Below are 13,661 nucleotides of genomic sequence, written 5' to 3' on the forward strand. Positions count from 1 at the left end.
TATCGCATAGACTTGTCCTAGGGTTAATGACAGGGCTGGGACTAGAACCCAGCTCTTAGCTTTGTGCCCTTTCCACTGTGTAAAACAATCTTCAGGCTCTTTCTCTGCCCCCAAAGGAGTATGGAGGAGAAAGAGTTCTTAAGTAACAAAGATTTCATTTTTGGAAAACATTTAAAAGTAGAAATCATATTTTTCTAAAACATCTTCTCATTAAGAAGCATAGTTAATGATAATTACTTTAAATTTATTCTGATATTACTTCAGAAAAACTCCATCTAGGAAAGAGGCTACCTTGAGGTCTCTGTCTGTAGAGTAGACTGTACAGATCTCATATATTTCCTGTGAATCCTTCAACAATTACAATCTGGTATTCCACCAAGTGTTACATTTGGCACTAAGTGGCACTAAGTAACTCATTCTTTTCTTTAATCACTTGTTCATTCATTCATTCAGTAGAACATTGGTTGAGAGTTTGCCAGACTCTAGGTTCTATGCCAGGCACTGTACAGGGTGCTGTAGGGGATAATTCATAAGAAGGCCTTCTCTCACCTTAAATCTTAGCCAGATCATGTGTATTGCTAAAATTAAAAATTTTGCTTTAAAAGTATTAAGAAAGAAATCAGGTTTGTTTTTGTTAACGGTATACTGATAAGTTTACAGCTGTGATTAGCACGTATTTATGAGAGGCAAACACTATGCACAGTAAGTTAGTGTGCATATACAAATTATGTTCTTCCAAAGTGCTTTTAGCTCTGTAAAGTGATATTGCAAAAATATAAATTTGAGGTAATATATGGCTCTTGCTGGTAGTGTGAATACCAGGTCCTTAGAGGGGGACTCTGAGCCCTAAGAGAATAGTTTAGAGCTGCCAAAATTAGCAGTGATGTAGTATCACCCTGAAGTATCAGGAGCAGAGGTGCCCCAGAGCACTCCCCAGTCCTGTCAGGAAACTTGAACTGCCCCAGTACTCCAGCAACAGCCTAAGGACTTGAAGTCCCTGCAGCTGGGGGAGGTGTTCCTGGAACCCTCAGAAACAGAGAGAACATGCCCCCTCAGATACAGTGAGGAGGTTTTACAGATCTTCATAAGGCATTGAGATCAAATGATATGAAAAAGTAGGAGTTTCAAGCTCGAGTCTCAGAGGTGATTCTCAGGATTTGACCCAGAAAGAAGCTTCCTTAGGAACAGATAATGCATTGATGAAGTAGAAGTAGCTTCAGCAAAAACATAGTACAGAAATCCTGTCACAATGTCCTGCATTTTGTAGCTTTATTAAAGATGAGTTTGAAGGTCACATTCACTACTCAATTATAAACTGAATGGAGGGGATAAGATCTCCCCACACAGTATGTTCCTCTCTTTTCTGAGAACGACGCACGGGATTTTCAGATAAACTCCATGTCATGTAAGTCCAGCTTCAGTTCCAAAATTCCTATCACACTCTCTGTTTCTGGAAGTGATCTCTGCCAGACTGCCTTAGATACCAATTTTATTTATTCTTAAGTTTGCAAGGATTCTTAACACGCATTTCCATTAGAGGTGGTTAGCTGGCAGAGTTTTCCCTTGACTTCTGAGACTGGTGCAAATTGACTCTTGATACCCAAGAAGTGTTATTTAAACAAACTAAGTAGCTTTGGAAATAGCCGTTTATTCCATTAAAGGGCTTGCACATGAGGTCCTCTGGCTAGCCTTGGTCTTAACAAGAACCCATTGTGACCCATCAGGACTTGCTAGTACCCCTAGTTCCCACTTTGGTTGTATTTAGAGCTTCAGGCTGTGTCACTATTGAGCAAGAAATGCTCAGAAATTCAGGCTATGAGGGGTTAGATTAGAGCAAAGTAATTTTAGGTGAGTTATCCAGAGCTTTCAACCTCAAGGTTTATAGGAAAACCCCTACAGTCTCCTCTAAGTGTCTTCCAAGATCCTTACAAAAGTATTAGACTAGGCATTTCGCAGTTGAACTATAGCCTCTGGCAACATACTTCCAAATGCTAGTTCCCGCCAAGAACAAGTATTTCTTTGTTTTTTATGTATTTCTTGTCTTTACCCATTTTGCCATTAAAATATATTCATTTCATTAACTTATTGAGGATCTGCAAAAAATATGAATGCTATGTGAAACCACTGAACAGTTAATTTTTTTGGTAGTTCAAAAATAATCAAGAGAATTACAAATCAAGATGTTCTGCCTGCATCCTGGAGTCATAGGAATTCTACGCCAGATGAGCCTTATCTAATTAGGTGATCCTGTCATTTTCTAGAGAAGGAAACAAATCCACAGGTTAAAGTGTCTTTTCTGACCAGTCAGTAACAATTCAGAGCAGAGTAAGTTCTTTTCTCCCAGCCCATTGTTCTACTTCTCTTCCCTTCCTCTTGTAGTTGAGTAGCTTTTGGAAAAATGTGTTCCTTATAGCAGTAGTTGCAAGGGATGTTATTAGATGTTACAAGAGAACAAAAGTGTATGTGGGGTGGGGGGGGTGGGGACTCCAAGCTCAGTTAAAATTGAGGAATGCTGAGTTTGTTTCCTTTCTGTAGGACTTCGAAGAGTTTTTAATGTGCTCTTATATATTGTGAATTTATAAGGGGACAAAGACTGTGTTTACGAGACTTATTTGACCTTAAACTGCGCCCCATCCTCCTTTTCTCAGAGCAGCTCAAAGGACTCCGTGTCCTTTGGGAAACATGACTCTCAAAAGTTTACAGGTCTTTTAGAAGACATCCCTAATGGAATTCTGAATGGTACATCCACCATGTAAACCGTAATATATCTCAAAGTTTAGTGAGATGCCAGAAAGAAAACGTATTTGCCATTCAGAGCTATACATCAAGTACAGAGATTCTTTTCTACCTGTGGTGTGTAGAATCAGTATTTGTGTTTTGGTTTTGAAAGTTTTTCAAAGATCAATTATTGTGCAAATACAGTGGTGATATATTGATATTACATTTTAATAATGCTTTTTTGTGTCGCACTTTATAGTTTTCAGAATGCTTTCATAACAACCCTGTGAGACAGGCAGGTGTAAGTATTATCAGATGAGGCACTGGAGGCTCAGAAAGGTTTTTGTGATTTTCCCCTTAAGTTTATACCACAAAATGATGGAGCCAGAATTCAGTTGCAGAGCTTCTGACTCCAAGTCCAGAATTCTTTACTCCACACCTGGTTTCTTACTTTTTCTTCTAGCTTCATATTTTACTATGAAAGGTATGGAAGCAGATCTTAAACATCATTTTGGCTTCTTATCAAATACTATTTTTTATGGCAGTGACCCAGAAAGTGTAACTCCAATTGTAGTTATCCCAAAGAAAACCCTTCTTTGTGCTTTGCAGTGCCACTTGTCTAGGTGATTGGAGTGTATTTCAAATACCATTGATTTTGAAACCAAGATTGGATATATAGTTTTAATTGCTTATGTAACTTCTGGAAAATGTATCATCTTTGCATTCTCAGGCAAAGTAGAAATGGTTTGAAGGTAAAAAAAAGATTATTCAAATACAACAATACATCTTTATTCTCACAAACTGTTTCTTAGCTTTAACTTGCTTTGACAACCGACTGATGTAACATCTTTGTAAATGTAAAATATTTATATTTTGAAATAAAATTACTGTGTTGAATGAATCAGGTGGTAAACTTAGTTTCATTTCTGTGGAGAAATTTGGTCTTCAGTGAAGTCAAACTTTCACGAATACATCCATCTCTTAGGCCTTATATCTTGCCTTTTCTTTGACACCAATGCCGACACTGAATTTTTATGAAATATGGGCAACTTACATAAGGGAAGATGTACCTGTGGAGTGGGTGCTGAGCACCTTAAAGAGGTGAAAGGGTCCAAGGCTAAGGCTGGGACCCTCAGAGCCCAGGGGAAGGTGGCTTTGTGGTAGATAAGGAAGTGATGAGGTGGGTGGCTGGGGAGTGAGACTCAAATGAAAAGAAAGTTGAGGGCTTCCCTGCTAGCGCAGTGGTTGAGAGTCCGCCTGCCTATGCAGGGGATACGGGTTCGTGCCCGGGTCCGCGAAGATCCCACATGCCGCGGAGTGGCTGGGCCCGTGAGCCATGGCCGCTGAGCCTGCGCGTCCGGAGCCTGTGCTCTGCAAACGGGGGAGGCCACAACAGTGAGAGGCCCGCGTACCGCAAAAAAACAACAAAAAAAAAACCCCACACCTCTTTAGGGGGCTTCCCTGGTGGCGCAGTGGTTGAGAGTACGCCTGCCGATGCAGGGCACGCGGGTTTGTGTCCCAGTCCGGGAAGATCCCACATGCCGCGGAGCAGCTGGGCCCGTGAGCCATGGCCGCTGAGCCCGCGCGTCCGGAGCCTGTGCTCTGCAAACGGGAGAGGCCACAGCAGTGAGAGGCCCGTGTACCTCAAAACAACAACAACAACAACAAAAAAACAAAAATGAAAAGAAAGTTGGATGAAAGAACCACATGTTTTGCATGAAGAAAACAAACCTAAGGTATGGCTATCTTCAATAGCAAAGATAATCTATGCAGCAGTAGCAGATGGAGCTGAACCCCAAGTGGAGGTATTTTAAAACACGTCTCAACAGTGCTTGGGAAAGAGCTTTCTGACACCTCGAGCTGGTGTGGTATTCAGCTCATCAATCTGACGTTATAGATGGAGGAAATGATCCTGGCAAAGGTGTAAGGGGTGGGCTAGCCAGCCTCAGATTCAGATTGTTTTCTACTCTTGATAGTTTCTTATTGGCAAATATGCTAGTTCACAAAATATTTCTTCATGCTTCTCAGTCTGTTGCGTAAGCCTAGGACCCTTTCACAGGGTGTGTGCTTCTGTCAGCCTCCCCTGGGTTTGCTTCTGGAAACTTTAGGGTCACAGGTGTCCAGTTCTCCCATCTCCATCACACAGGGGCTCCTTGATTCTTAGCCTTACCCTTAAGTGAGTTTAGTCAGAGTTACACACTAATGATCTTCAGTTACTGAACAGCTGTTGAGAAACTGCTCTGCGCTAGGCATGAGGGCAAAAGTAGTTTTAAAAAGTAATAGTGTTGAGCAGAGGTGAAGTTTTTCCATATGTTCTATTTAATTTCCTTTTGAAGAGTAATTCTGAACAGTAGCCTGAAGATACCCAAATCAGTGTTTTCTTGCCGGGTACCCAGATACTCCTTAAATGATTGCATTATCAAAAGTTTCATCTTCAGTCCAGCTGAAATTGTGAGAAAGATACAGTTAGGAAAAGAGCAGGGTGGAAGGGGGAAATGGGACCTTCTCGAGAAGCTCCAGAAAGACTATAACCTGTAGAATTCCCGTCTTATGGTAAAAGCCCTTCCCTATAGGCTTGACTCTGGTCCCGGTCTACCAGTTAGTTTCAATTCCAGCGCAGCTTCCAGTAATCGCGGGGAATTCGGAGTTAGGACGAGCCACTTCTGGGGATCATGGGAAGCTTCGCTGGGCATGGATGTCTTTGCCCTGGTAAGAGGCCACGTGGCCGTGGAACGCCCTCAGGTATCTTGTTTCTCTGTTCTAGAGGGGGCGAGACGTGTGCGGAACCCACTAAGGAATGATCTGAGAGAGACAGGATGGGGATTGGGGACAGAGGACAGAAGGGGCGGGGCCAGGGTTAGGGGGTGGGGCTGCAGGGCGGACTCCAGACTGGGGCGCTTGGAGGCGGAGAGTGGGCGGGCCCGTGCTGGGGGCGGGCCCGGCGGGGTGGTGCCTCGGGCGGCGCGGGTGCATCGCAGCTGCGGAGTGCAAGCAGGCTGGCGGGTGGCGGGTCCGCAGCGGCACGGCGTCCGGGCTCCGCGACGGGCTGAGGGCCATGGCCGCCTCTCCGGGCCCGGCCGGCGGTGCCGCCGCCGGGGCAGTGCACGGCTCCGGCCCGTTTGGCCTCGCCTTCGACTCCGGACTCGAGATCAAAACTCGCTCAGTGGAGCAGACGCTGCTCCCGCTGGTTTCTCAGGTAAAGCGGCGCGCGCGCGCGGCCCCTGCGTCTCCCTCCGGCCGCGGCCCGCGATGGCGGCGGTCGCTCTCGCGGCAGGGGCCGGGCCGGGCGGGAGGCAGCCGCTGCCCCACATTCCGCGCCAGGACTCCGGCGTCAGTGTCGGACCGCTTGTCTGGGGCTTGAGGACTGGCCTTGGTTGAGGCGGCGGGAGTAGGGACCATCCGAAATCCGGCTGCGGGGCCAAGTGGGCTGAGCAGCAGCGGAGGCTGCGGGGCGGGGAGCCCCGTGAGGACCTGAGTGCCGGCCACAGGTGCGCCGCCCTGCCTCCCCACAGGATCCTCCTCGGGGCTGCAGCACCGGTGGCCCCCGGCTCCCCGAGGCCAGCTCCCCGGGGGCAGAGGGGACCCCCGCGGGGGCTACGTTGGAGCTTAGGGGCCCTCCTCGCTGCCGCTCTTTAACCCACTGCCCGCACACCTTTGCACCTCCAGTCCAAACCCGGACCGTGGCCAGTCTGGCTGGGGCGTTGCTGCCGGCCTCCAAGTCCAGCGTGCTCTCCTTTCCCCTAGGCCTTTGTCCCTTTCCCCGGAGTGTGAGTCGGCTCGCCAGTCGCCCGTTCACCCCGGGCCACCCGGCCCCTTCACCTTAACCTGTCTGCTCACTTCAGCTGGCTTTTGTCCGGCCTCGGAAGGGTGAAGTGAAGGACCGTCTGATAGTTAATTCGGGTACACATCTTTTTGCCAAATCCCATTTGGGAATGTATGCTTTATTGAATTTATTGGTCCCAACAGAAGTCTGGAATCAGCTAATTGATGCGCGTAGCTTTAGAGAAGTTTTTGTTACTGTGAGCCGAGTTTACGCAGCCTCCGGGCTGGAATTCCTCACCTAGATCTGTTGTGATGTGCTAAGCACTGTGGGAAGTGAAGAATTCTGTGCCTTCAGGAGCTCGTTGGATGTGTGACTCACAGCAAGACTGTTAACATCTTGATGCTTCACGTTAGCATTGCCAAGATTTTACAGGTAGAAGGAATCTTAAAGGTTATCTGATGCTAAATTTAAAAATTCTTACAGCATCCTTCACACCTGGTCACCAGTCCCCTGCTTAAACATGCTCAGTGATGGGGAGCCTGTAGCTATTGCATAGAATTTCCAATGCTATCTGTTCTCCATCCCAGCCCTGCAGATATTTGAAAACAGCAGTGGTACATGTCCCTAGATTCCTGTTATGCTGATTAAATAAACAGCCCCATTTTCTTCACCTGTGCTCATTTTAGCCTGGCTAACAGAACAGTGAATGAATAACCTTGACACTCCCCATCCTCCTTCCCTTCCAGGTCTGAAAGAAGCACTGACAGGTGGGATGAGTTGAGGATTAGTTAGTGATGTCTGCACTGCCCCTCCCACAAAAGAATACCACTACCACCACCAACACAACCACAACACAAAATGAAAAATACTGGAGTAGTTTTAAGAGAGAGAGTTAAGAGAGTGGTATTTTATCCATTTTTCTTTTTTTTAACAATCCAGATATAATGCTTACTATGCGCTAGGCCGTGTTCTAAGCACTTTATACATATTCATTTAATTCTCATAACAATCTTGTGAGGTAGAGATATGTTTATTCTCATTATATGAATGAGGAAACTAGGAATAATGAGGTTAAGTGACTTGTAGTGGGATTTTCACCTGTAAATGTTGAACTGGAGTTTGAATCCAGGCAGCCTGGTCCCAGAGTCTGTGCTGTTAGCTACACCATATTTGTTCTCCCTAGAGATTAGGGGCGGTGATGAGGTCAGCCAGTAGTAGGTACAGAGAAGAGAGTCCACAGTGGAAAAACAAGCTGGAAGGTTGTTGTAATCTGGAGAAATGGTAACTTTTCACAGTATCACTGCTAGAAATGTATCCTAGAGTTCTGCATTGTGTAATTCTGGGGTAAGAGAGGGTGGAGAGAGTAGGAGAGTGGAGGAGGAAATGTGAATTGGCTGCTGAGAGTTAACTAGAGGTCAATGCCAAAGGGGGAAAATGCCAGCTTTTTTTTTTTTCTTTTCCTTCCCTGTTAAAGACTCATTCAGGGCCATAGCTGAGGTTCTGCATTCCACACAGTATGTGTCCACAGCTGTATCTTTAGCATTATTATAACTGATATTCCTAATGATTAACTGTACTCAACAACAAAAAAGTTAGCTTATGCTTAAAATCAAGAAATATATAAAGCATGGCCAGAACACTCACAAAGCAGTTAAGTGTGAAATACAGTTTAGAATGATTTTTAAGTTTTAGTGAGTGTTAGTGGATTAAAGTGCAGCTCTCTAGAAAACTCATGTCCAGGAGTCTCATTTTCTAAGGATACGGCGTTATTATCCAACTCATGTTTTACCACCATATCCACAAGAATAAGTTTAAGCTTTTCAGGCAAGCATTTGTTGTAAGCTTTCTAGTTGCTACTCTGTGGGACTTGTATTCTAGTTGGGAGACGGGGCAGGTACAGAATAGCACATGGCAAGTGTCAGATGAGCATCATCCGTAGTAAATGCTCTAAGAGCTCAGAGCAGGTGTGGATGAGTCAGCAACAATGCCCTCGAGGAGACAGGGTCTTGAGGTGAACAAGTAGGGCTAGCCTTGTACCGCTTAGTCAGTTTTAAGCAGAGTTTCTACTCTGATATCATTTAACCTCTTCTGACTCTCCAGGTAAAAAGTTCTGGGTTCAATGGCCTTATTCTAGGAATGCAGCATCAGTATTAGACAAATATATATATACAATTTTCTGCGTTTACATATTAGAAGAGATCCATGTTCTTAGCAATAGATGCAGAATAGCTTCAGTTAAATTCAACTTCTAATCATGATAAGGAGCACATAGTAAACTAGTAATAGAAGAAAACTTCCTTAACCTGATAAAGAGTACCTACAGAAAACCTATAGTTAACATCACAGCAACAAGTCAAATTTAAAATAAACATTTCCGGGGCTTCCCTGGTGGCACAGTGGTTGAGAGTCCGCCTGTCGATGCAGGGGACACGGGTTCGTGCCCTGGTCTGGGAAGATCCCACATGCCGTGGAGCAGCTGGGTCCGTGAGCCATGGCCGCTGAGCCTGCATGTCCGGAGCCTGTGCTCTGCAACGGGAGAGGCCACCACAGCAATGAGAGGCCCGCATACCGCAAAAAAAACAAAAACAAACAAACAAACAAAACCCAAAAACATTTCCTTTAAACTAGAAGCGAGAGGAGGGATATCTGCTCTCATAGCTTCTATTCAATTGTACTGTAAATCGTAACCAGTGGAACAAGACAAGAAGCGAAAGGTATAAAGGTAGGAAAGGAAAAATCAAAATATAATTATCTACATAGAAAACTGGAGTCTACAAATAAATTATAAAAGTTAGGAAGTTTAGTAAGTTCATTGAATGTAGGCTTCTAAAGTCAACTGCTTTTCTTTCTAATAACAAACAGAAAAGTCATCCTAAAACATGATACCAGTTAGAATAAAACTGACAGCAAAATATGTGTATATATGTGTATAACAAAAGAGAGGCTAAACTTCATGAAGAAAATTTAAAAAGTTTATGGAAAGCCAAAGTAGAGCTAAATAAATGGGAGAAAAGTACCATGCTCCTGGCTAGATTGACTTGATATTATTTACATATCAATTTCCCCTATTGATATGTAAATTTAATGCAATTCCAATGAAAATTTCAACAGGATTTTTTTTAGTAGAATTTGATAAAAGTAATTCTAAAATTTGTATGAAAGAGCAAATAGCCAAGAATAGCCAGAAGAGAAACAAGGTGGGTGGACTTGCTCTACCAGATTTCAAGTCTTATTATAAAGCTAGAGTGATTAAGACAATGTGGGTCTAAGAACAGAGATGGACAAATAGACTAGTGAAACAGAATAGAGAATCTAGAAACAGATCCACACGTATACAGAAACTTGATAATTCACAGAATTGGCACTGCTCGTCAGTGGGGAAAGGAAGAACTTTTTAAAAAATGGGAACAATTGGTTATCTGAATAGAAACACATGATATTGAATCCCAATTCCAAATGGATTAAAAATATCAATATGAAAGGAAAAAACTTAAAACACTTTTAGGGAAAAAAATTGGGCAATATCTTCACCACCTCACGGTGGGAAAAGATTTCTTAATACACTGAAAGTATAAACCCTAAGCAAAAATTAATACATTTGCTCCATTAAAATGGAGAATTGGACTTCCCTGTTGGCACAGTGGTTAAGAATCTGCCTGCCAATGCAGGGGACATGGGTTTGAGCCCTGATCTGGGAAGATCCCACATGCCGTGGACCACCTAAACCCATGCGCCACAACAAGAGAAGCCACCACAATGAGAAGCCCGCACACCGCAACAAAGACCCAAGGCAACCAAAAGTAAAAATATAATAAATAAAAAAAAAAATGGAGAATCTTTGTTCATCAAAGTTGAAAGGATAAGCCTTAAAGTGGGAGAATATGATTGCAACACAAATAACCAACAAATGATTGGTAGCACCCAGGATAAATAAAGGACTCCAATGAATCAAAAATAAGATTACCCATTAAAAATTGGTAAAATGAATACTCATCTTGTAGAAGAGGAAACAGATGTCTAAAAGATATGTGAAAAGATGCTCAACTTTATTAGAAGTCAGTGAAGTATAAGTTAAAGCTGCAGTGAGAACAAGTGTTGGTGAGGAATGTGGAGTTGATGGAAATGTCAATAGTACAACAGTTTTGGAAACCAGTTTGATGTAATAAAGTTCAAGGTGGGTATTACCTAAGGCCCAGGAATTTCACTGTTAAATCCATACCCCTAGAGAAAATCCTGCACGTGTATTAGAGACATAGATTGGAATGTTGATAGTCTTTTTACTTCTAATGGCTCCAAACTGGAAACTACCCAAACGTCTTTTAGCAGTAGGATGTTTAAATAAAATGTGCTAAGTTCATACGAGATACTATGCAGCAGTGAAATGAATAAACCATAGCTATAATTATCAATATGGATGAATCTCAAAAGCATAATGTTAAGGAAAAAAAATTAAAGGTTCAAAACAGGCAAAACAAAACCATACATCATTTAAGGATATAACATATGCAATAGTTATAATAAGGGAATGATGAGCACAGAATCAGAGCAGTGGTTTCCTCTGGGGCGGGGGATGAGGGGGTGATGTAGAAAGGGAGGGGCCCCCAGGGCGCATGGGTTGTCAGAGGTGCTGCTAATGTTTTCTTAAGCTTGGTGGTAGGTTTGTTATGTCTTCCTTTCATTTCTTTAAATGGTATACATACATGTTCTATACGCTCATTTGTTGTATATTTCCTAATTCAGATGATTTTTTAAAAGCCCTGGGCTAAGTCGCAAGCACATTTTCTACAGAGCAGCTCCCCACCTTCTTTAATAATCACTTTATTCTTCCTGTCAAAATTCCCACTCCCAGTCTTACAATGCTTTTATCCAAGGAAGGGAAGAGGGATATCTGCCACACAGCTCCACCCTGGTGTGGAATGTTATTCTACCACCCACTAGTCTTTTCCTGTCTGTGATAGATTTACTTCACTCACCGTAATACAGACCCTTTAATTAATCTCCAGGGTAGCTCCCCTGTCTTCCCATTTCTCTCTGCGTTGTCCTGGAAGCTTCTTAGGATCTTTGTCTCACTAAGTTGGAGATGAATACATATGGGACTCTGCTGATTTGTGTATGTGAATATATGTGTTTTTAATTGCAAAGGAAAAACACATAAATAGTGTATAAAGAGAGTGAAAGTGCCCTTTTTCCTGCTTTTAAAGACCTCCTCATGATTCGGTGTGTTTTCTTCCATACTGGTTGCTATAGCTGATTAGCTGATTTTTCTATCTAATAATTTTGAGAATTTACTAATGAGTTAAGCCCAGGGATGAACTTCTCTCTCCTGGGCTGACTCCCTTGTTTTTCAGGTCCCAGGGAATTAAATAAAGCTTTGTTCTTTTATCTGGCCTACCTTTTTTTTTTTTTTTCTCCCTGGGTCTTCACTTGCTTTCTTATCTTCCCACAAAATAAGTAAACTAAGATAATCCATTTCAATCAAGAGATTACTGTCAGTTATTCTAGAAAATAAGAATAACATCACAAACAAGGGGAAAGAACAGAGATTCTAGAAATGTGAAAAGGGCAATATCTAATCATTATGTAATGCTTACTAAATACCAGACACTATTCTAAGTACTTTATTTACATATACTAATTTATTCTCCACAATGACCTTATGAGATGGGTACTGTTATTACTCCTGTTTTTACAGATGAGAACACTGAGTCACAGAAAGGTTAGATAACTTGCTATATAATCATATGACAGAGCCAGAACTCAAACCCAGGCAGAGTGACGCCAGAATTCATGCTCTTAACTGCTAGGCTATACTTTGTCGGCGATGAGAACTTCTTGACACCCTTTGTTAGAAGGTATCAAGTAGGTCCGGGTGCTTACTCTTTTATTCCACAGGAGAGTTCTTCAATATATCAGATCCTCTTTCTTCCCCATGGGATACCTTCTCTGCCCTCTTTTCCAGTTCATTCAGACATTCTCTACACTCTGGTGTTAGGGCAACTCTAGGTTGTGACTCCCAATTTAATATGCCTCCTATTTTTGCAGAATAATAGCTAAAATTTTATTTGGCACATTCAAGGCAATTTTACCAGCTGTCAGTCTCCTGATTTTTTTTTTTAACGTCTTTATTGGAGTATAATTGCTTTACAATGTTGTGTTAGTTTCTGCTGTATAACAGAGTGAATCAGCTATATGCATACATATATACCCATATCCCCTCCCTCTTGCATCTCCCTCCCACCCTCCCTATCCCACCCATCTAGGTGGTCACAAAGCACCGAGCTGATCTCCCTGTGCTATGCCGCTGCTTCCCACTAGCTGTCTGTTTTACATTTGGTAGTGTATGTATGTCAGTGCCACTCTCTCACTTCATCCCAGCTTACCCTTCCCCCTCCCCATATCCTCAAGTCCATTCTCTATGTCTGTGCCTTTATTCCTGTCCTGCCCCTAGCTTCATCAGAACCATTTTTTTTTTAAGATTCCATATATATGTGTTAGCATATGGTATTTGTTTTTCTCTGACTTACTTCACTCTGTATGACAGACTCTGGGTCTATCCACCTCACTACAAATAACTCAGTTTCATTTTTTTTATGGCTGAGTAATATTCCATTGTAAATATGTGCCACATCTTCTTTATCCATTCATCGTTGATGGACACTTAGGTTGCTTCCATGTCCTGGCTATTGTAAATAGAGCTGCAATGAACATTGTGGTACATGACTCTTTTTGAATTATGGTTTTCTCAGGGTATATGCACAGTAGTGGGATTGCTGGGTCATATGATAGTTCTATTTTTAGTTTTTTAAGGAAACTCCATACCGTTCTCCATAGTGGCTGTATCAATTTACCTTCCCACCAACAGTGCAAGGGAGTTCCCTTTTCTCCACACCCTCTCCAGCATTTATTGTCTCTAGATTTTTTGATGATGGCCATTCTGACCGGTGTGAGATGATATCTCATTGTAGTTTTGATTTGCATTTCTCTAATGATTAGTGATGTTGAGCATTCTTTCATGTGTTTGTTGGCAATCTGTATTATCTTCTTTGGAGAAATATCTATTAAGGTCTTCTGCCCATTTTTGGATTGGGTTGTTTGTTTTTTTGTTATTGAGCTGCATGAGCTGCTTGTAAATTTTGGAGGTTAATCCTTTGTCACTTGCTTCATTTGCAAATATTTTCTC

General features: G+C 42.6%; 1 protein-coding gene across 4 annotated transcripts in view; it reads left to right on the top strand.

Moving 5' to 3' along the window:
* The first annotated feature begins 5,667 nt into the window (after positions 1-5,667).
* The window catches only part of CTNNAL1 (catenin alpha like 1), a 53,837-nt gene continuing 45,843 nt past the window's right edge, over positions 5,668-13,661 (top strand). For 3 of the 4 annotated variants that reach the window (XM_027105281.1, XM_027105282.1, XM_027105283.1), the window contains exon 1: positions 5,705-5,914. In XM_027105281.1, the coding sequence (XP_026961082.1) occupies positions 5,774-5,914 (141 nt within the window). In that variant the 5' untranslated portion in view covers positions 5,705-5,773. Of the gene's footprint in view, positions 5,915-13,661 lie in introns of all 4 variants that reach the window. The other variant, XM_027105280.1, reaches the window with a different exon arrangement.

Source organism: Aethalodelphis obliquidens, unplaced genomic scaffold (assembly GCF_003676395.1).
Source record: "Aethalodelphis obliquidens isolate GAN/ISIS:26980383/991018 unplaced genomic scaffold, ASM367639v1 scaffold7, whole genome shotgun sequence".
Classification (NCBI taxonomy): domain Eukaryota; kingdom Metazoa; phylum Chordata; class Mammalia; order Artiodactyla; family Delphinidae; genus Aethalodelphis; species Aethalodelphis obliquidens.